This window comes from Otolemur garnettii, unplaced genomic scaffold (genome assembly GCF_000181295.1).
Source record: "Otolemur garnettii isolate 467f Iridium unplaced genomic scaffold, OtoGar3 scaffold00093, whole genome shotgun sequence".
Taxonomy (NCBI): domain Eukaryota; kingdom Metazoa; phylum Chordata; class Mammalia; order Primates; family Galagidae; genus Otolemur; species Otolemur garnettii.
In genome coordinates this window covers 802,956-824,549 of record NW_003852488.1, presented here as the reverse complement: position 1 = coordinate 824,549, position 21,594 = coordinate 802,956, and the positions used below count along the sequence as shown (strand labels likewise).

General features: G+C 35.1%; 1 protein-coding gene across 5 annotated transcripts in view; it reads right to left on the bottom strand.

The window, feature by feature from the left end:
- KIAA1109 (KIAA1109 ortholog) overlaps nt 1-21,594 on the bottom strand; it is a 245,993-nt gene that overhangs the window by 38,281 nt on the left and 186,118 nt on the right. For 3 of the 5 annotated variants that reach the window (XM_023516561.1, XM_023516562.1, XM_023516565.1), the window contains 10 exons: nt 19,130-19,189; nt 16,919-17,145; nt 15,976-16,176; nt 15,657-15,787; nt 14,231-14,354; nt 9,709-9,818; nt 8,924-9,014; nt 8,332-8,394; nt 5,124-5,368; nt 3,024-3,239 (listed from right to left, as the gene is read on the bottom strand). In XM_023516561.1, coding sequence (XP_023372329.1) covers nt 3,024-3,239; nt 5,124-5,368; nt 8,332-8,394; nt 8,924-9,014; nt 9,709-9,818; nt 14,231-14,354; nt 15,657-15,787; nt 15,976-16,176; nt 16,919-17,145; nt 19,130-19,189 — 1,468 coding nt within the window. The remainder of the gene's footprint in view (nt 1-3,023; nt 3,240-5,123; nt 5,369-8,331; nt 8,395-8,923; nt 9,015-9,708; nt 9,819-14,230; nt 14,355-15,656; nt 15,788-15,975; nt 16,177-16,918; nt 17,146-19,129; nt 19,190-21,594) is intronic. The other 2 variants (XM_023516563.1, XM_023516564.1) reach the window with 2 other exon arrangements.

Genomic DNA, 21,594 nt, shown 5'->3' with positions numbered 1-21,594 from the left:
TGAGCATTTTTTCATGTGTCTGTAGGCCGTGTGCCACTCTTGCATAATTTCATGAAGAAGAGTCTCTGTGTTTTGTGAAGCAACTTCTTCGCCTTCACGGATTCCTATAAGGCGAACATTAGTTTTCTTCTAATTATCCCAGAGCTCTCTGAGAGAATGGTCTGTTTTTGCTCACCATTTCTCTTCCTCTTTGAGTGCTTGGGTGCATTCAAAAGCTTTATTTTCAATGTCAGAGATCCTTTCTTCTGCCTGCTCCATTCTGTTAACGAGAGATTCTACTGTATTTTTCCGATCTTTGAGGGCTGCCAACTCTTGCCTCAATGTGTCCAAATATTTGGTCATTTTATCTTTGAAATTATTGAATTCTTGAGACACCTTTTGAATAATTTGAAATTCTGATTCCCTCCTTTCCTCCATTCTGTTGATCTTATTTGCTATCCAGACTCTGAACTTTATTTCTGACATCTCAGCTATCTGTTTATGTATTTGGTCTTTAGTTGCATCTGCCATGCCTTCTTTGGGGGAGGGGGTTGATCTACTCTGGTTATTCATGTTACCAGAGTTTCTCAGCTGATTCCACACCATGCTTAATTTACACCATTTGGCTTTTCTCTTAGAGCTTTGCCAAGGACCCGTACAGTGCTATGGCCTGAGAAACTGGGGGCCTCCTTGGTTTGGTGGGGCTAAGTTGCTGTATCTTATTTTTAGCTGGTCTCTGTTCTACCCTAGTAAATCAGATACTCTGGGTTGAAGACTCAGCTGTGGAGAAATACCAGCAATTAAGTCACCCTGCCCCTCACAGATAACAATTGGAAAATGAAAATCACACCTTCCCACAACCACACTCCCAGGGTAGCACTTTGGATAGTCCTCAGGTGACTACCCTAGCTCAAGAGGTCCAAATCAATTGTCCCAGTCAGCACTGGTCTCAGGTGGGAGAGTTCAAACGGTCTCTGGCAACTAGATAGCAGAGGTCTACTGGCAGCTCAGGTATGACTGGCTCTGGTGAGGTGTGAGGTCAGAAGGACCAACCCAGCAAAGAAATTAGTCTGGGAAGGTTGATGCCTCCTTCCCCACCTTGCACCTCTGTCACACCCAGTCACTGGTAACCCCAGTGGGACTAGGGCTGTGACCCAGTTCACCCCAGTAAGCAAATACCCCAGAGTTTTACGCCTGTCTGAGTCAGAGAGAGATATCTATGTCTCCTCAGGCAGGTCTCTGTTCTCAGCCACTATCCAGCATGGGGAGGTGAGGCCTGACAACCATGGGTGCTTAATGGAGGCGGGGAAGTTCACTGAGTTCCAGCCCCACCCCTGATTGATACTGCTGGCAGAACAGCACAACTTTGGAGAGTTTGTTTCTATCTCGGTTATCAGATGCTGCTTGAGGTGACAGAAATGGGTTGTCAAGAGTGACAATCCTGGGGGGCAGAGGTAAGATGGCAGAACGCAGCCAGCTTTCCACAAAGGCTCCCATCCAGAAGGAGAGTTAAAAGACAGAAGTTTAGCAAGTAAGCTGATGTTTTGAACCTGAGCCAAGAGACTCAGTTCCAGGCAGTGGCAAGCAGTTGGAGCTCACACTGAGTTGTCAGTTCCTGCTTCTGCCTGCCTGCCTTTGTCTCAGCTATGATCCCCTGGGGGCCAGATGTGTCAGCCCCTCCCTGAAGTCTGCCAGCTCTGCGTATTCTAGTCCCCGTGCTCCTTTACTCATGTCCCAGATCCATCTGCCAGTAGCTGCCACCAGAGAAGGTGCCAAAGAGACAGGGCATGTCTGTCCACATAGCTGCCTATGAGCCTTATTGCTCCCACTGCTGCTGTTGTTCTATGCCTAGGGGCACCGCCACGGCTCTTGTATGGTTCCCTCTCAGCTGACCGTCCTCTCCTTACTCTCGCGCTGCAGAATCAGCACAGTCAAGCAAGGGCCCTTCCCCTGACCATACCTCTCGAGAAAATAACTAAGAATCTGGACTCCATGGGGAGACAGGCTTCCAGACCTCAGGGTGAGAGTGGAGGGGAGTGCTGGGAGTTCAGAGTTGCAGGTAGAGAATATATACAGTTTTATACAGTTTTATGTCTGGCAGGAGAGTGCCATGGCACCCTAGCATGGGTAGGAGGTCCAGTTTTTAGTGGGTGTCTCCTGTGGGATGGAATGGGAGGATGTTTGGACTCTGCTCGCTTGTTTGTATGGAGTTTACTGTGAGCCCTTCTCATGGGGGAGGGGACTCCCATCCGCTTGGCTATGAATTCAGTACTTTTTGTTTGTATCTTTGGTGTCACAGCTTGCCTCAGCAAGGTTGATATGCGTTCTTCAACCTTCTCTCTTGGCTCAGGTCCAAAACATCAGCTTACTTGCTAAACTTCCGTCTTTTAACTCTCCTTCCAGATGGGAGCCTCTGTGGAAAGCTGGCTACAGTCTGCCATCTTACCTCTGCTCTCTGGGATTGTTACTCTTGACAACCCATTTCTAAATCATCATTATTAATTTTTACAGTTCATTTTTAAATGAAGAAAGAAGAGCAAAACAAAAATTCAAAGAAAAAAAGAACCTTTTTTTAAGCCTGCTTATATCATTATTTAGTTAATGATGGAAACAAATTGTAAAGTTGCAATTACAGCCTCTCTCTGCAACTGTTTCCCCATCTTTCTTATTTATGAACTCCTAAAATTCTCAATTACAAAGGTACAGCTGAAAATTGCATTGTTCTTTAAAACAAAACATCAAAACAATAGGTCACAGACTGATAAATTCATGCTTGTTAAAAGGAAAATTCCAAAGATATAATTAACTAACAAATTTGCTAATTCACACATCTATTTTTTAGTTGCCAGGAAATTCTATGTTCTTGTTGAAAGAAACTGTAAATTATGGAAATAACAGCTTGACCATAACAACCATAATAAAATCTACTCTTTAAATTTGAATTTTGGGACAAGGAAGAAGTCTGTTATAATTTTAATGATATAAAAATAGTATTTAGAAAGATAAATCCTTCTAAATATGTACTCTTTTCAACCTTTTCTTACCTTCTCAAACTTATATCATCATGTTCTTGTAGAAGGGTGGTTGGGTGGAGTACACATTTTCCGCTATCAATTTCAACCCGTATATCAAGTTCAAAGTCAATATTTCTCTCTGTAGCTGTGCCACTAAGACTTCGGTTGACTGGTGTTGTTGGCCAACGTTCTGTAAACAGCTGATGAACAGCAGCAAAACCTGTTGCTTTTTTACGAGACGTATGTCTAGAGAAAGGACAACTAATCATTATGTTGTAGTAAAACAGGAAATCTTTTTAACAAATGATTTTCCAGCATGTTATGTGAACAATAGTTTGTAATTTTACCATTTTGTAAATTCATACAAATTACTCAACTAGTTCATACTAATTGAAATTTTCCTAAGTTTTGAGTCCAATTTCATTCAACATCGATGTTATGAGTAGCTACTGCTAGGCAATGTGCTAGGTGATGAGGACATAGGCATAATCACAGCTATTAAAAAGTCTGAATACTAGTGTGTGAAGTACATTTTATATCTTGGAGAACATTTCACTTTTCTCAAATTATAAAACTTAACTGCTACTTTCCAGATTTTATGAAAAGACAGAAGAACGGGGAAAGAAAACTAGTGCTACGTGCTTTTCAGCAAGTGGTGTTGGGAAAACTAGATATCCACATGCAAAAGAATGAAATTGGCTCCTGATATCTTTAAAAAAGTCAACTCAAAATGGATTAAAGACTTAAACATAAGACCTGAAACTATAAAACTCTTAGGAAAAAACATATGGAAGAAGCTTCCTAACATGGAGCTTCATAACATGGAGCCTTCACAATGGTTCCATGTATGGGACCAAAAGCATAGACAACAAAAGCAAAAATAGACAAGTAGGACAACAAAGTAAAAAACTGGAAGAAAATATTTGTAAACCATATATCTGATAAGGTGTTAATCTCTAAAATATATAAAAAACTCTTACAATTCAACAGCAAACAACCTAATAACCCTCCTCCACAAAATGAGCTAGGAACTGAACCATTTCTCCAAAAAAAAAAAAAAAAAAAAAATCAAGCCAGGGAAATGCAAATCAAAATCACCATGAGATAATATCTAAGACTTATAAGGATGATTATCATTTAAATATAGACTAAAGACAACAAGTGTTGGAAAGGATATGGAGAAAACAGAACCCTTGTACACTAGTACTGGTAGGGATGCAAAATAGAGAAGCTGCTAGGGGAAGAAATAAATATCAGAAGAGAACTCTGTACTCAACCCCATATCGATTAAATACAAAAACAGAAAAGTCATTTTGGACATGTAAAAAATTAAGAAAGCAGACGTGCATACATAACAGCTTCTCGAAAATTATTTGAAGATGTACTCTAGAAAAATGAGAAAATAAACCAAAATATGATGATATGTGGGATTTAGGGGTGAGTTAGTGGCATCAGTATAGGCAAAGGAGAAAAATCTCAACAGCTCAGAATGGAGAAGACTGACGATGGTAGCAGTTTCTTATGGACAAACTTTCAATTATTATTTTTGTGCTCAGCCAATTTCTTATTTTTACCATTACCAGAAACTCTTAATATAACTGTCACAATTTCACTAGAGGTTTAAGTAGATCACTTCCAAAGATCTTTAATGCTCCTTTTGAGGAAATATTCTGAGCAACGTTTTATATAGATCCTTTATTTCACTAATACCTTCTTATCTTGTTTCTTTCTTCTAAGAATTTGTTGAAATTTTTCATTCATTCTAACCTTTACAACTTTTCTTAACTATGTATCACTATTAAGTGTATCCCTATAATTTGTTACTTTTTAATGCCAGGAAGAATATAGCCCTCCCATTTGACTTATAATCACATTTTTATTTCCATTTTCTTAACAAGTATTATCTTGGACAAATAAGTTAGTGACTTAACAAAATCCACTTAAGCTTTTTAAAAATGCTAGCAAGAACCAAATTACATTAGTAAAATAGGGATATGTCTCAGTCTGACTCAACCTAGGCATGTTAAAAGATTTCTTTTTGTAAAGATTAAGTTTTATATATAACACTTTAAATTCATTTCTAGATTCTGAAATACTACCTAAAGATCTCAAAACAAAAAGGGTACTCACGAAGGTTTCCTGTAAATATAAAACCTTTCCTTGTCATGGTCTTCATCCTTTTCATCTTTCTCAGAATCTTCACTTGTAGAAGACAAACTGTCATCCCGACGGCCCTCTTCAGGTTGGAAAGGTGAAAAGCCTCCTGGAGTTTTGGGAGAACTGAACACGGAACAGGACCCCTCACTATTTGATGAATAATGGGAGGGACCTTCAATGGTTACTGACAAAAGGTCCAGTTCTGTCTCCTCTGGAAACTGATTTATAAAAAGAAAAAATATGAATCAGATTTGTGTTTCAAGTTCCTTCTCAATTCAAAAAAAGAAAAAGAAAAATATATATACATTTAAACATTTTAAAATTCCCTCAGAGTTGAATTTCTTCACTCTGAAGTGAAAGAAACATCAGATTCACAAAAATATAAAACAGTACATGATAGAAGGAAGCAGAAGGTCAAACCTCAGAAAGTCAACACCATGGACACACTAATAATCAGAGTGAAATTTTACTTTATGTTATACCAACATCTATATCATATTAATTAGTATACACTATAGTTCTTTTAAGCAGAAACAAAAGAAATGTGATCAACTGTAAATCAGGATATAGAAAGGAGTGGTTAGTGATGGAAGAGCATGCAGTTTTAATACAAAGTATGTTGTTATACCATCATGCTAGCAGATGTTTTTGTGGATGTATCTTTTTAAAATGAGCCTCTCATGGGTTGAAGAATGATGCATAAATAGGTGAGTAATATATGTATCAATCAATCAAACTTAAGAATCCTGTATTTTAGGATAAATATAGTCAGCTCAATCAACTGCAGACCAAAAATACTTGAGAAAAAAAAATACAAGAATTTCAAAAAATTAAAATTTAAAAATTTAAAATTGAATTTTCAATTAAAATAAAAAAAAATAAAAAATAATACAAGAGTTAAAAAATAGAGTATAACAACTATTTATATAGCATATAATACCTAATACACTGTATTAGCTATACACTAGCAAATACATACATAGCTAATACAGTGTATAGCTAATATAGTGCATTAGGTATTATATGCTATGTAAATAGTTGTTATACTCTATTTTTATAGATATTTATAATACTCTAATGCAGTGTATTAGGTATTATAAATTATCTATAGATGATTGAATATATATGGGAGGCTATGCATTGATTATATGTAAATATTGCACTATTTTATATCAGGAACTTGAGCATTTCTGGATATTGGCATCTATGGGTCCTGGAACCAATCCCCCATAGATGCTAAAGAATAACTGTAATCTGTATAAAAACCATGTTACCAACTCAAGATTTCACCAGGAGGCCACTGTATTTAAGTAGGTCAATAAACCAAACCAATCCAAATCAAAACAAAACAAAAATAACCCTCAAACTTCCTATAACATGATTTTGATTCCCAGTTTCACAAAGTTACTTGAGTCTTATTTGAGAATGATATATGTAGTTAGATACATAGTGAAATCCTACAATCAAAATTACAAACATTTGCAGAATCCAGGTATTCTTTATTTTATTTAGCATATATGTTATTAGGTTAACAACTATCATATGTTAGATAATAGATACGAGTTTAGATATTAGGTTTTCTAAACATAAATGAGAAAATAGGTAACTAAGATACGGTTATACATAAATATAAGACAAAGAGATAGTAATCTACATAAACTCAGATAAAATAAAATTTTCCAACTGTGGTAAGAGTTTATGTAGATTTCTTTTTGCTTTATATTTATTTTATATTTAACCATACCTTAGTTACCTATTTTCTCATTTATGATTAGAAATCCTAATATCGAAACTCATACATATTACCTAACTTATGATTTTTATAAGCTTTTTTAAATAAAGCAGGATATACTTACAATATTTGAATCACTTCAAATATTAATTCCTTTAAGAATCACCTAGTTGGTAGAATCCATTCATTCACATAAATGATTTTTTTCCAGAATTTTATTTTTAAAATTTTATTTATGTTTGTCAAGTGCACTATATTAGAATGAAATAGTTTTAAAATAAAATCCAATTTTGACTGAATTCAGTAAAAACTGTGGGGTATGTTGAGACTTGAGCTTACAGAAAGTGAGGAAAGGGTACAAAATATATTTGGAATAAGTGTCAAGTTTTAAGTATAACTTGACAGAAAAATTCTAGACAAACATTTATATATCTGGTACATAATATATTTAAAATCAATTTTTACTTTCATGGTTTATATTTAAAGAAAATATTTGGCTTATAAAAATATTAATTCTATTGATAACTGATCGTGTAGCACATTTTCCATAGTTTTGAACATGAGAATAATTTTTAAAATGGATAATTTTATAAATGCTCTTTTATACTGGGGACTCAAAAGAAGTAACAATCAATGATTAATTTCTTCTGAGTTAAGGTAACAGTGGATATCTTGGAACACGTTCCCCTGTACAGAAAGGAGAGAAGACTTCCTGTGTGTATACAAAGAGGTAGCTTATTGGTAGGCCAACTACTTTAAGTTTGAAGAAGGAGAAGGCTTAATTTACATCCAACAAGTACTTTGCATGGGTACATTGCACACTGTCTAGGTGAGTGGCATACCTATAACTGCGACCTAAAATTTACAAAAACAAACTATGCAATCAAGATATACATGCCCCCCATAATATACTGAAATAAACTTCCTTGAAGAAAAAAAGAAAGAGGTGGCCAAATAAAGAATATTTTATAAATACTTTATAAAATACTGTAATGAATATTTTGTAAATAAAGGCACACTTAGCTATAATCTACCACTTTCCCTATGTATGGCAACTTTTGGAACACCCTTAAGTGTGAAATACTTAATCTTGGTTTTGAAAAGATTCATTTTGTAGCTGAATGTAAAGAGAAACTCATTCACTTAGGGATTAGCAAATAACTAATAAATTACAGTTTTTGGTTTATGATTTGGTTGACCTGATTTGGTAAGATGATTTAGACTTAATTTTGAAGATTAACATTAAACTGCACAGAAGCATAAAAGTAAGATATATTCATGCAGAGAGCTTATGAAATATACATGATCAAAAAGAACAATTTTAAACTTTTATGTAAAAATTTCTGAGGTCTGGGTTTAGTTGGAAAAGAGAGGAAGACATTTTGAAAGCAGAATTTGAGGGTGGTTAATTAGTTTGAAAGCAAAATTTATGTTGTTCTTAATAAGTACCTGAAAATACCCTTCCCCAGGACAGCTGGATTGTGGTGTACTTCCCCATACTGTATTTTTCAACTTAATTAAAATAATAAAAAAATTAAAAAAAACTCATAAAAAAACAAGCAGTAGTTTAAAAATAAACAAATATATAAAAACTAAAACAAACATCTTAATATAAAATTTAACATGCTATAAAATTAGAATATGACTTTGATTTTGAATCATATTAAACTAAAATACATAAATAAGTACAAATCTATTATCTATATATTAAAATATATAAATAAGGACAAATATTCTACATTTACATTTCATGTGGATCCCTGCTTGAAAGAAAAATTATTCAATAAAAAACCTTTCTACCTAAAAAAAAGCAGCTACATAGTCTTTATTGTGCATGTAAAACACTACCACCACCCACACGGCTCTCAGATGATGGCATTAGGGCACTGTCCCAATTGTTGGTAATGTACAGACAGTTCAACCATGATAATTGATTATTTCATTGTAGGCAGGATTCACCATTTTGAAATATACAGTATCATAATCTTGTAATCTGTAAAAGCTTTTTAGCAATGTGTATCTCTAACAAATAATATCTTACTGTGTCCTGGATATTAAAAGTTACTCTGGGTCCAGGAGATGCTGCATCCACACGGATTTCTGGGAGCTCTTCAGTTTCTCCTACTCGAGAACTATAAGTAAAATATAAAGTTATAAGACACACTAATATTCTCATTTAAAAATGATTCCTGGGCTATATAAAAGTCTGATTAATGGCATTAACATTCTATTTATAAATATTTACCTTAACAAATGATAGAACTTTCTGCATTCTATTTCTTTACCTTTAGCATCCCATGAAAGACTTGGGATTGTGTTGTGATTAACTCAAGATTTTTCTAAAATTAAACCATATAAAAAATTCACACATCTTACTTTATAGTGCTAATCAGTAAATCAGCACTATAGGACAGTATTTTACTTCAACGATGTTAAACTTCCATATGCTAAATGTCTGTGCAAACATACCTTTTCTAAATTGACATATTTAGAGTATTAGCTACTAATATGCACATTTTCATTTCTATTGATAGTCTGTAAGTTTATACATAAAACTTCTCTAAAAAGTAGTATATTTCATTACTAAAGTATACATTACTTTATACTAAAGTATAAATACTTTATACATTATACTAAAGTATAATTTATTAGTGTACACTACATTATGTAATCTTAAATAAATGTCTACATTTGATATGATATTTTACTAATAAAAACCATTTTTTATTATCTTGATTTTATCATTAGAACATAATTAAAAAAGTAGACCCTGGTAAAAGAATCAGCAATTTTATTACTTATTTAATTGAATGAAATATATATTACCTTGCCCTTTCCATTCTCTTAAGAGGTGGTCTTCCAGAAGCAGAAATGCTTTTTGATCTGTTATAACTTGGTTTGTAACCCAAACCCCACTTATCCTTTAGAGAAGCAGCCTAGTGAAATGGGAGAAAGAAAAAGTAACTATAGTAGATTGTTTATTATTGCAATATTTGACTTTAGATAAAAGAAAACATTCTACTATTAAATAAGATAAGTTAACTTGTTTTTCCCAGATGACTTTTCTTTTTTATTTTATTTTTTTTGAGACAGAGTCTCAAGCTGTCACCCTGGGTAGAGTGCCATGGTGTCACTGCTCACAGCAACCTCACACTCTTGGGCTTAAGTGATTCTTTTGCCTCCGCCTCCCAAGTAGATGGGACTACAGGAGCCTGCCACAACGCCTGGCTATTTTTTGGTTGTAGTTGTCATTATTGGTTGGCAGGCCTGGGCTGGATTTGAACACGCCAGCTGTGGTGAATGTGGCTGGCACCCTAGCTGCTGAGCTATAGGTGCCGAGCCTCCAGATGACTTTAAATGCTGCTTAATATATAGGTGGACCAAAGTAAAGTAGGAATCAGGTATTCTTTGGCCCTAACATCAATTAGGAGTGGCTGTGCAATGAAAATATGAGCCACTGGCTGACCTAAGAGAAAAGGAAAAAGAAATGAAAAAGATTTGGGACAGGGGTGAGTGGTACAGAAAGAAGGTGAGAAGAAAGGAAATGATTAAAATGAGAAGAATGGAGAAAGAAAATGGAATTAAAATGTTCTGGGAAAAACCTAAGTGGGGGTGGGGATGGAGCAAAAGAACATCAATCATCTCAAGTACCATCTGATAACTCCTTTTCATTATAATAAAGGAAAGTAGGAGGTGACTTGAACATTCTCCTTGTCTTCAAATCCCTCTTCTGGAAACTTGTGAGGGGGCTAGATACTAAAAACTAAAATCCAAGAGGAGTTTTGGGAATTGAGGAGGAATGCCACAGCAGACAAATGTTAAGAATGCAGATACAGGCTTGGCGCCTATAGCTCTGTGGTTAGGGCACTAGCCACAAACCGGAGCTGGCAGGTTCAAATCCAGCCCGGGCCTGCCAAAAAGCAATGACAACTACAACAACAACAATGATAAAATAGCTGGGTATTGTGGCAGGCTCTTGTAGTCCCAGCTACTTGGGAGGCTGAGGCAAGAGAATCACTGAAGCCCAAGAGTTTGAGGTTGCTGTGAGCCACAGCACTCTACTGAGGGTGACATAGTGAGACTCTGTCTCAAAAAAAATAAGAATGCAGATACAGTTCTAACTATTTCCCTCATCCTATCAAGGTTACCAAGTATAACATGCAACAGTACACAAATAATCACAAATAATATATTATATTGTGTTTCTGTAGATAGCAAGACTTTAAAATACAAAATTATACATTATAGTTCATCACTATCCATTTATTACTATCAGAGACCAGTGACAAATAAATTGGATTTCATCTTGAATTTAAATAATTTGGAGCAGTATTCAAACTAGGCTCTCTGGAAGTTTGGGGGTGATAAAGGGAAGATCAGCCAATGGCTCCTGGATCCCTGCAACCTTTTCCCCTTCCCTTTCCTTGACAGCAGCAGCTATGATTTACATGTGTGTTTCTGGGTGTCACCCCAAAACCTTATTCTGGTGACAAATGGAGACTTCTGTTAATATGTTCTATATTTTGAGACAGCGTCTGATTCTGTTGCTTAGGCTAGTATGCAGTAGTGTCATCATAGCTCTCTGCAAACTCCAACTTCTAGCCTCAAGTGATCCTCCTGTCTCACACTCCTGAGCAGTTGTGACTACAGAGGTGCACCATCACATCTGGCCAATTTTTAAAAAAATTTCGTAAGGCAGGCGCCTATAGCTCAGTGGTTAAAGTACCAGTTAAAGCACCAGGGGTGGTGGGTTCAAACCCAGCCTGGGTTCCGCTTTTAAAAAAAGAAAAAAAATTATTGTAGAGGAAGGGTCTTACTATGTTGCTCAGGCTGGTCTTGAGCTTGGTTTTGTTGCTTTCTAAAAAGTTAAAAATGATTTATCTTTTATTAAAAAGTAGTTTTTTGACTTTTGGTTTTCAGTTTCACATGTAAGGAGTTTAGAAGTTACCACTCCATCCTAACAACAACTAAAATGCTGAAGAGACTTAACCATCAACAAGTCTTCTTGGATCTTTAAGAGAACAGGGGACACAGGGCAAATGTCTTCCCCCAAGGTTAGAGCAATGGACAGGTAAACACAGGGAGTTATAGCTTCCTAGAAAAGAGGCCCACAAGTAGAAACTGCTGTGGGAACTAGTGCTAGGGAAGCAAAACCTGTGCTGTAACTGATTTATTGCTAGAGGCTTAGTGTAGACAAATCTGAAGGTGCAAAAACCCAGTCACAGGGTTCCTCCACACAGTGTGATCCCTCTGTAAATCTCAGAAAAAAAGATCTAGAATGATGACAATACCAAATACTGGTAAGCATGTGCAGCCATAGAAACCCTCACTCACTTCTGATGGGAATGCAAAATGGTATTGCCACTATGGAAGTTTGGCAGTTTTTTCTGAACATACTCTTACCAGTCAGAAATAATACTCTTTGATATTTATACTCAGAGGAGTTGAAAACCTACCACTACACAAAAATATGCATATGGATGTTTATATAAGGAGCTTTATAAATAATTGCAAAAACTTGGAATTATTATAGTTCCTTGGAAACCAAACTTGGAAAACCAAAATTTCAGTGGGTGAGTAGATAAATAAACTGTTTCATTAAGATGACAGAATATTACTCAGTACTGAAAAGAAATGAGCTATCAAGCATGAAAAGATATAGAGGGAGCTCCAGTGCATATTACTAAGTGAAAGAAGCCAATCTAAAAGGCTCCATACTATATGACATTATGGAAATGGAAAAAATAATGGAGACAATAAAAAGATCAGTTACTGCATGGGGCTAAGGGAAGGGAGGCATGAGTAGGCAGAGCACAAAGGATTTTTAAGGCAGTGAAACTACTTTATTCAATACTGTGATGATAGATACAGGTCACTGCACATTTGTCCAAACCCACAGAACATGTAACAGCAAGAGTGAACCCCAACATAAACTGTGGGTACTAAAGTCATCGTAGGACATCATTTGTAACAAATGTACCACACTGGTAGGGAATACTGATAGTGGGGAGGCTATGCATGTGGAAAGGTCGGGGTTATATGGGAAATCTTTGTCCTCTTAATTTTGCTGTGAATCTAAAACTGCTCTAAAAATTATTTACTAAAAAAAAAATTCAAACAGAAAAGGGAGGAAATGGTTTTAAAAAAGTTTTCCACTACTAGACTCAAACTCTAGTGCAGGCAACTTAACCTGTGACAAATAAAGATAAAAATAGAATGCTTTCCATAGAGGTTGTTCTATGAAAAGTAGTATGGAGATGCCTCAAAGAACTAAAAGTAGACCTACTATTTGATCCATCAATCCCATTACTAGGTATTTACTCAAAGGAAAAAAGACAGTTTTTCAAAAAGACATTTGCACTTGAACATTTATAGCAGCACAATTGCAAAGATGTGGAAACAACCCAAGTGCCCATCAATACATGAGTGGATTAATAAAATGTGGTATATGTACACCATGGAGTACTACAAATCATTAAAAAAAATGGTTATCTAGTATCTTTTGTAACCACCTGGATATAACTGGAGACCATTCCTTTAAGTGAAGTATCATAAGAATGGAAAAACAAACACTATATGTACTCATAGCAAATTAGAACTAGTTGATGAACACTTAAGTGCACATATATATCGAAGTAAAACTCAATGGAAATCAAGTAGTTGGGAGGCTCAAGGAAGGGCTGGGTAAATTCTAACCTAACTGGTATAATGAAAATATTCTGGGTGAAGGGCACTTATAACTTTGATTTGAAATGTACAAATGTAAATTATGTAACCAAAACATGTGTACCCATGTAATATTCTCAAATGGGGGAAAGAAAAAGAACAAAGTGCTAAGCATACTCAGTAGCTGAGAGGTTAATTCTGACCATGAAAAACAGGATAGGAGAAGAATAGACATCTCCAAAGATTTCAGAGAGTTCACATTTGAGACTAAAAAGCAGGTGTGATTTCATGAAAGGAAGACAAAACATGGTGGCTAGGGGCATAGACTATAGAGTCCCACTGCTTGGGTTTGAATCTTGGCTCCCTGAAAATGACTAGCTCTGTAACCTTGGTAAAATTACTTGACCTCTATGTGTATCAGTATCCTTACCTTTAAAATGGGAAAATAATACAAGCTACCTCACAGGGGTGTTGTGAGGAGCTAAAGGATTTGTTAAATTGTAAAGGGCTTCAAACAATGCTTGGTATATAGTAGAAATGGTATGAAAAAAATCAGGTAGTATTATCACCAGTGTTGCAAGAAAAAAGAGATCAACATTAAGCATCATCATAGATAAATTTCATAATGTAAAACTTTTAAAAAAATCTACTTTAATAAAATTCTTCTTAAATGTGTACTTACTCGCATACTGGATCTCCGTAATTTTTTACGAACATCTCTACGAATGTCATTCACAGCCACAGATTCTAACTGTTGATAACGCTGAATTTCCTGGTTTATGGTTCCTTCACTTGCACCTAATTTTCTGAATGCAAAAAACATTATTTTAAAGAAGTAACAAAAACTGATTTTTTTATTAGCTCCTTTTTAATTCTTTGACTTGTCAGGATACCAAAGATTACCTATGGACAGGCCAAAATCCTCTGTAAGTTTAACATATCTGGGAAACATTAAAAATGTTTTTAAAATTCCCCAAATAACAAAAAACCTCTCTCTAATGTTTGAGGAAATGTTTCTCACTCTGTGCTTCATCAAGAGTCTCTCTGGCAATTCATGAAAACTATAGACCCACTCTGCAGAAAAATGTCTGCATGTAAAATTTTATGTATAATAGAAGCTTTAAGTAAGATTTTGGAGGAAGAGTATATTTTGCTTCAAGTCACTTTTTCCCCTAAGAACAAAACTGAAATTGTAATATAAATCAACAGGAAAATGTGAATCACTGTATGATAATTTACAGACAAGGCTTTATGCAAAACTACAGTCTAACAAGTTTTAGACAAGTTTTATTATACAAAATGTGTATATTTGTGTTATAGCCCTTGAATATTAAAAAAAAAAAAACACAGGTAGACATGTATGCAGATTAGGAAAGATGAAGCATGACCATTATCTTTTGGAAAAACAAAAATTTCAGAGTTTAGGAAGAGAAAGTTTATTCTTAAGGAAGCAGTATTAGTACTACCCAATGGGCAAAAAATATAGAAAAAGGATTACTACCACCTCTTGGCTCATCCTACCCCCACACCTCAGGTCTGGAGAAATGCCAGTACAGGGTGCCCCCCCCAGAAAAAAGAAGCATAAACTTTTAATTTAGACACAAGTTCAAGTCCCAATTATTTAACTCCTCTGAGCCAATTTACTCATCAATAAAGACTGGATGATGCCATCTACTCTTACTCAATGTTGTAAGGATTAAATTAACATATGTCAAACTCACAAGGGTTCTTAATGCTAATTTTTTTCCTCCTCCACAAAAGTGCACTCCAGAAAAACTAATGTTAGCAAAAGACTAATGCATATATTTATATGTCCATGTGAAGATATAAAAGTACATACACATGCAGAAATACATACATGTGATGTAAAATCACTCACGAAGTTTTCAGAAATAAGGAGTTGTGAGGAGCACTAGACAAAGATTTCAGGTCTAAGTTTATTACAATGAATGTATGATCTAAGAACAATTATTAAACTTCTCTGAATCCTGGTGATATCACTGATAAACTAAAGGGTTTGTATTAGTCCAAATCATTTTTTCCACATTTAACATCCATGATTCTGTTATTAAGGAACATTATCTTAAATTAAAAACCATTATACATACCTAAGATCATCTATTACTTTGGCCTGTTCATTCAGTTCTCTGATATCTACTATACGCTTCATAATTTTTCTTCCTCTAAGTTCTCCTGGCTGGCTAGAAGATGCTCCTTGTCTTCGATAATCTATAGCTTCCTAAAAAATCAAAATCATAACTGTTAGTACCACCACCCTCAGGTCACCCGGCAAATCTACGCTATCACAAAATTAACACCTTAAATCAAAGTTAGCATGCAAGAATCAAAGCCATCTAAGATGATCAGAATTCTCCATTGATTCACATCTCTTCATTTTCATAAGGAATCTATTTAGTTGCTACCTACGTTTCCCCACGAGTGTGCTCTGCATGCTTTCAAATGGGACTGGCTAGACTGAGGGGAGCCCCACATCTCTGGGTCACACAGATACTCTGCAGGAACAGAATAGCGCTGATTTGGGGGCGTTAGGCCTAGTAGGTGATTTACAAGTCGCTGCCCAAAGGTGAGCTTGTGGCCATCTCCACTTACTGAACTTCCATCTGAATTCTAAATAATAAACAGTAATATTAATTTTAAAAAATTTCTTTCCAAGAACAAAACTATTTCATGGTACAATGGTTAAAAGAGATTTAAAACAATTTTAAAAAGTTAATACCAGAATGAAAGCAGAAGGTAATTTTCTTTTAGACTACTAAATAACTTTATACTATGGAATATATAGTAAAGATGGAAATACATATTTTTAAAATATACAATTTCCTTTGTATATGCACTTTACTTTGAGATACATTTTTAACATCTTTATTGAGATTTAATTCATATACCATAATAGCTACAAAACAGCCACAATTTACTTGTTTTAGTTTATTTACAAAGTTGTACAACCATCATCACAGTTTCATTTGGGAACCTTTTTTTACTACTCAGAAAGAAACTTCATACCTATTGAAAGCCTCTTCCCAATCCCCTCCCCAGCCCCACTTCCTTCTCTCCCAGTCCTAGGCAACCACTAATATATCCTTTCTATCTCTCCAGATTTGCCTGTACTTCCCTTTTAAAGTTATTATTATATTACCTGTAGGTTAAGGCACACATTGAATGACAGTCATTATGAAACAAAGAACTCAATTAAAAGACAGTATTACTAATTGTAGACACAGGGAGCCACTACTCCCTTCCTTTCCTCCACAAATAGCAACTGTAATATACTAAATAACACTGAATTAATAATAGCCCTGTCTCAGGGTTAAAACCAGTCCTGAAAAATTCTAATAGTGAATTTACTTACAGTATGGATAGTGGGAGACATTGTATCAACTTCATCCTCATCTGACAGGTCAGCTATGTTCACTGAATTTAAGTCAGCAATGTCATCTATGTCCTCCTCTCCTGTTAGTGTCGTAAGGGTATTGCCCAGAGCATTAAGTCTTTTGCCAATGTTAGGATCCATGTGGACATCAATCCCACACATTTTCCACAATACATTGAGCGTCCAGGTTCCAGCACTACTACTTTCTGTTTAAATAAAGAAGTGGCATTTTTGGTAAGTCCTGACTGAAGGAATTTAAATAATTCTACACTAAGTGATAAAATGAATAATAGTTATATGTATATACTAACTAATGTCTTTCACAGCTACAATAGACTATGGAATTGATTTCCCTGTGTGTACAGTGTACATCTATTGTTTCCTCTGTATAGCACCCTTCTTTTCCTGTGAAGAGATTTCTCCCACTAACTCCAAGCTGATACACCATACCACAGCTAGTAGCAACTGCCAAGACCCTCACTCATTAGACAGAATAAATTAGGTAACCAGTCCAGGTGAGGGTCAAGGCTAGAAAAATAAGAATCTTTCCCTGGACTTCAGAAAAGATTTGTCCCTCTCTAATGACCAGGAATGGGGAAACGAGGCTCATGAGCTCTTAGCAACCATGTTTCCTGCCATGTGTAGGGAAGAAGTCATCAGGTTTTTTGTCTGTCTGTTTTTTAAAATGAAGCAGCCAGAAACAAGCAAAGACAAGACCTAGAAAGAGTCCTGGTGCCATGTGGGATCTTGGTTCCAGTAGTTCCCAAAGGCCTCTGAATTGACCGAGTTCCTTCTCTTACCTGAAATAGTCATTGCTAAGTTTAATTGTAACCTGCAAATACCTTTTAATAAGCACCTGCTTTTGGTTAAGTTGGTTTGAGTGGGTTGTTGTCACTTATAAACAAGAGTCCAGACAAAGAATTTTATGTAACATCTCTCTCAATATGTATGTTTGTTTCAGTCACTACCCTTTTCTTCTAACACTGCTGCTGGAAATTTCCTAACTTTTTCAGTTCTATGTTAATGGGGACAGTAGGTCTTGGTGCTTTCCAAGGGAACTTTCTTATGGTTAGCACTGAGGCCAGGGCTTCAAGGAGATAACAGGGAATAGTAAGGAGAACCCATAAATCTACTAACCTGGATTGGTTTCTACTTCTTCAACATTTTAAGAGCCCTTAAATAAATATCTCTCTTTAGCTCACCCTATTAAATTTTGTAACAAGTGAAATAAAAATTTACATTCCACTATCCTATTAGTCAAGACACATCATTTCCATAGTTATGTTCTAACTGGTTTCCTAGGTTTTTTTTAATCTTCTAATCTTTGAAATTGTTCCTTTGATAGCGTCACCATCTGCCTTCTTGTTCAGAATCATTCAATAGTCTTCCCAATGACCCCTTAGTTTGGTTTTAACAGTTTTCTCATCTTATTTTTCACATAATTCTCTGTTCCAGCCACAGTGGACAACTCTAAGATACTCTGCTTTAACATCATGATTGATGTATTCTCAGGCCCATACCTCCCAGTTTTTACTTAGTGAATATTTTATCCATCCTTTGTATCCTTGTTTAAATGCTTATTCTTCTACAAGGTTTTCTCTGATGCCAGTACCCTATATTTGGAAGTATTCCCTCCCTCTTATACATTTCAGTAGCAACTGGAATTTCATATTTTATAGTACATATCACTTATTTCAATGCAATTTTGTTTCAGTACACCTTAAGTATATAATCAGAATTTAAATGTATGAAAGACATAAAGTATATTTTACTCATCTTCATCTTTCCCTAGACATTTTTCAGTATATATGTTATACACTCGGTATCTAATTTAACAACAGTTCACTACTGTAAAATAGCTTTTTATTTTTATTATTATTTTAATAGGTTTGGGGGTACAAGTTGAATTCTGTTACACATATATATTGTATAGTGGTATAGGATGGGCTTTTGGTGTACTCATCATCTGAGTAGTGTACACTGTACTCCATAGGAAACTTTTATCTCTAACATCTCCCATGCCCCCACATGGTGAGTTTCCAACATCCATTATATCACTCTGTCCAAAATAGATATTTAAAATATTAGTGAACACCAGAATTAGCTTAGGTAAAGGATTCTCTTGCCACTATAATAAAGGCAGAATTCTATCTGATACATACAGCAAGGTAATACTGAATGTGAACCTACCAGCTGCAGCTTGTCCTGTTGTTCTTGAACATACTTCATAGGTGCCATCTGGAACTACACCTGCACAAAAATCACCCCAAAAATATTTTTTTCAATAAAAATATGCTTGTGATTAAATATTATACTCTGAAAGATTATTAAAATAAAATAGGATTATTAGCCTCTCTAAATTCCAGTTCCTAATCTGTAGAATGAAATGACTACCTTTAATGATTCATAAAATCTATTCTATATCTCACAATGTTTTATTCTATGATTTTAATAATTAATTACAGTTTTAGGTTTACTTTCTCCATGTGATTTCCATATTTGGGTGACAACATCTGGCTATCTCTGAAACCCTACTTAGCTTTCCACCAATATTGAGAATGCTATGACAATCTGCGTCATGGTGGGGGTATGGTACTGACAAGCCACAAGCTATCAAAGCCTATGGGATACTGCAAAACAGTCCTAAGAGGGGAATTTATCTAATTCAATGCCCACATCCAAAAAACCAGAGTTCAAATCAACAAATTAATGCAAAAGAAAGAACAATCCAATCTCAAACCTAGCAGAAGAAATAACCAAAATTAGGTCAAAACTAAATGAAATCAAGAACAAAAGAACCAGTCAGAAGATTAATAAAATAAAAAGGTGATTCTTTGAAAAAATAAATAAAATCAATACACTTTTGGCCACATTAACTAGAAACAGAAAAGTAAGATCTCTAATAATCTCAATCAGAAACAAAAAAGGGGAAATGACAACAGATACCACAGAGATACAAAGGACCATCACTGAATACTACAAGAAACTCTATGCCCAGAAATTTGAAAATGTGAAGGATTTGGACCAATTCCTAGAATCACACTATGTTCTTAGATTCAACCAGGAAGAAACAGAACTCTAGAACAGACCAACATCAAGCACTGAAATTGTAGAAGTTTCCAACAAACAAAAGCCCTGGACAAGACAATTTCACACCAAAATTATATCAAACCTTCAAAGAAGAGTTTGTACCTACATTATAGAACCTTTCCCAAAACACAAGGAAGGAAGGAATCCACTCAAACTCCTCTACAAAGCAAATATCACCTTGATACCAAAACTAGGGAAGGATACAACAACAACAAACAAAAAAACTACAGACCAATATCATTAATGAATATTTATGCAAAATGCTCAATAAAATCTTAGCAGACAGAATTCAGCTATACATCAAAAAAAAATTCATCACAACTGGGTGGGTTTCATCCTAGGAATGCAAAGCTGGTGCAACATATGCAAATCTATAAACATAATTAATTCATCATGTAAACAGGAATAAAAACAAATTATATGCCTGTCTCTGTAGATGCAGAAAAAGCATTTGACAAAATTCAGCACCCTTTTTTGATAAGAACACTTAAGAAAATAGGCATACATAGGACATTTCTTAAACTGATAGAAATCATCGATGACAAACCCACAGCCAATGCTATATTGAATGGAGAAAAATTGAAAGCATTTCTGCTTAGAACTGGAACCAGATAAGGATGTTTACTATTACCATTACTATTCAACATAGTGCTGGAAGTCTTAGCCAATGCAATTGGGCAAGAGAAGTATATCAAGGGTATCCAAACAGGGACAGAAGATATCACACGATTCCTCTTTGCTGATGATAGGATCTTATACTTAGAACATCCCAAGGAATCAATAGTAAGATTCCTGGATGTAATCAAGAAATATAGAAATATAGTCTCAGAATATAAAATCAATGTTCACAAACAGTAGCCTTTATATACACCAACAACAGTCAAGCTGAGAAGCAAAGTCACAATACCTTTCACAGTAGCATCAAAGAAAATGAAATACCTTAAAATATATTTAACATAAGATGTGAAGGATCTCTACACAAGGACTCTGAAACACTGACAGAAAATAGCTGAGGATGTTAACAGATCGAGGAACATACAATGTTAATGGTTGGGAAAAAAATCAATGTTGTTAAAATGTCTATACTACCCAAAGCAATCTACAGTTTTATGCAATCCTCATATAAACACCAACGTCATACTTAGAAGATCTTGAAAATAATAGTTTAATATTCCATACATACCTAGAAAAAACTGGAATAGCCACTGTAATTTTACAAAATAAAAAGATATGTCAAGGCATCATGTTACCAGATTTCAGGTTATTAAGTCAATAATGATCAAAACAGCATGGTAATGGCATAAAAAGAGAGACATAGAACCATGGAACAGAACAGAGAAACTAGAGATGAAAGCAGACACATTGCCATCTGATCTTTGTTAAAGCAAACAAAGGCAAACACTGGAGGAAAGAATTCCTATTTCGCAAATGGTGCTGGGAGAACTGGTAAGCCACATGTAAAAGACTGAAACTGGACCTGAACCTCTCAACATTTACAAAAATTAACTCACAATGGATACAATATTTAAATCTAAGATAGGAAACTATAAGAACACTAGAAGAAA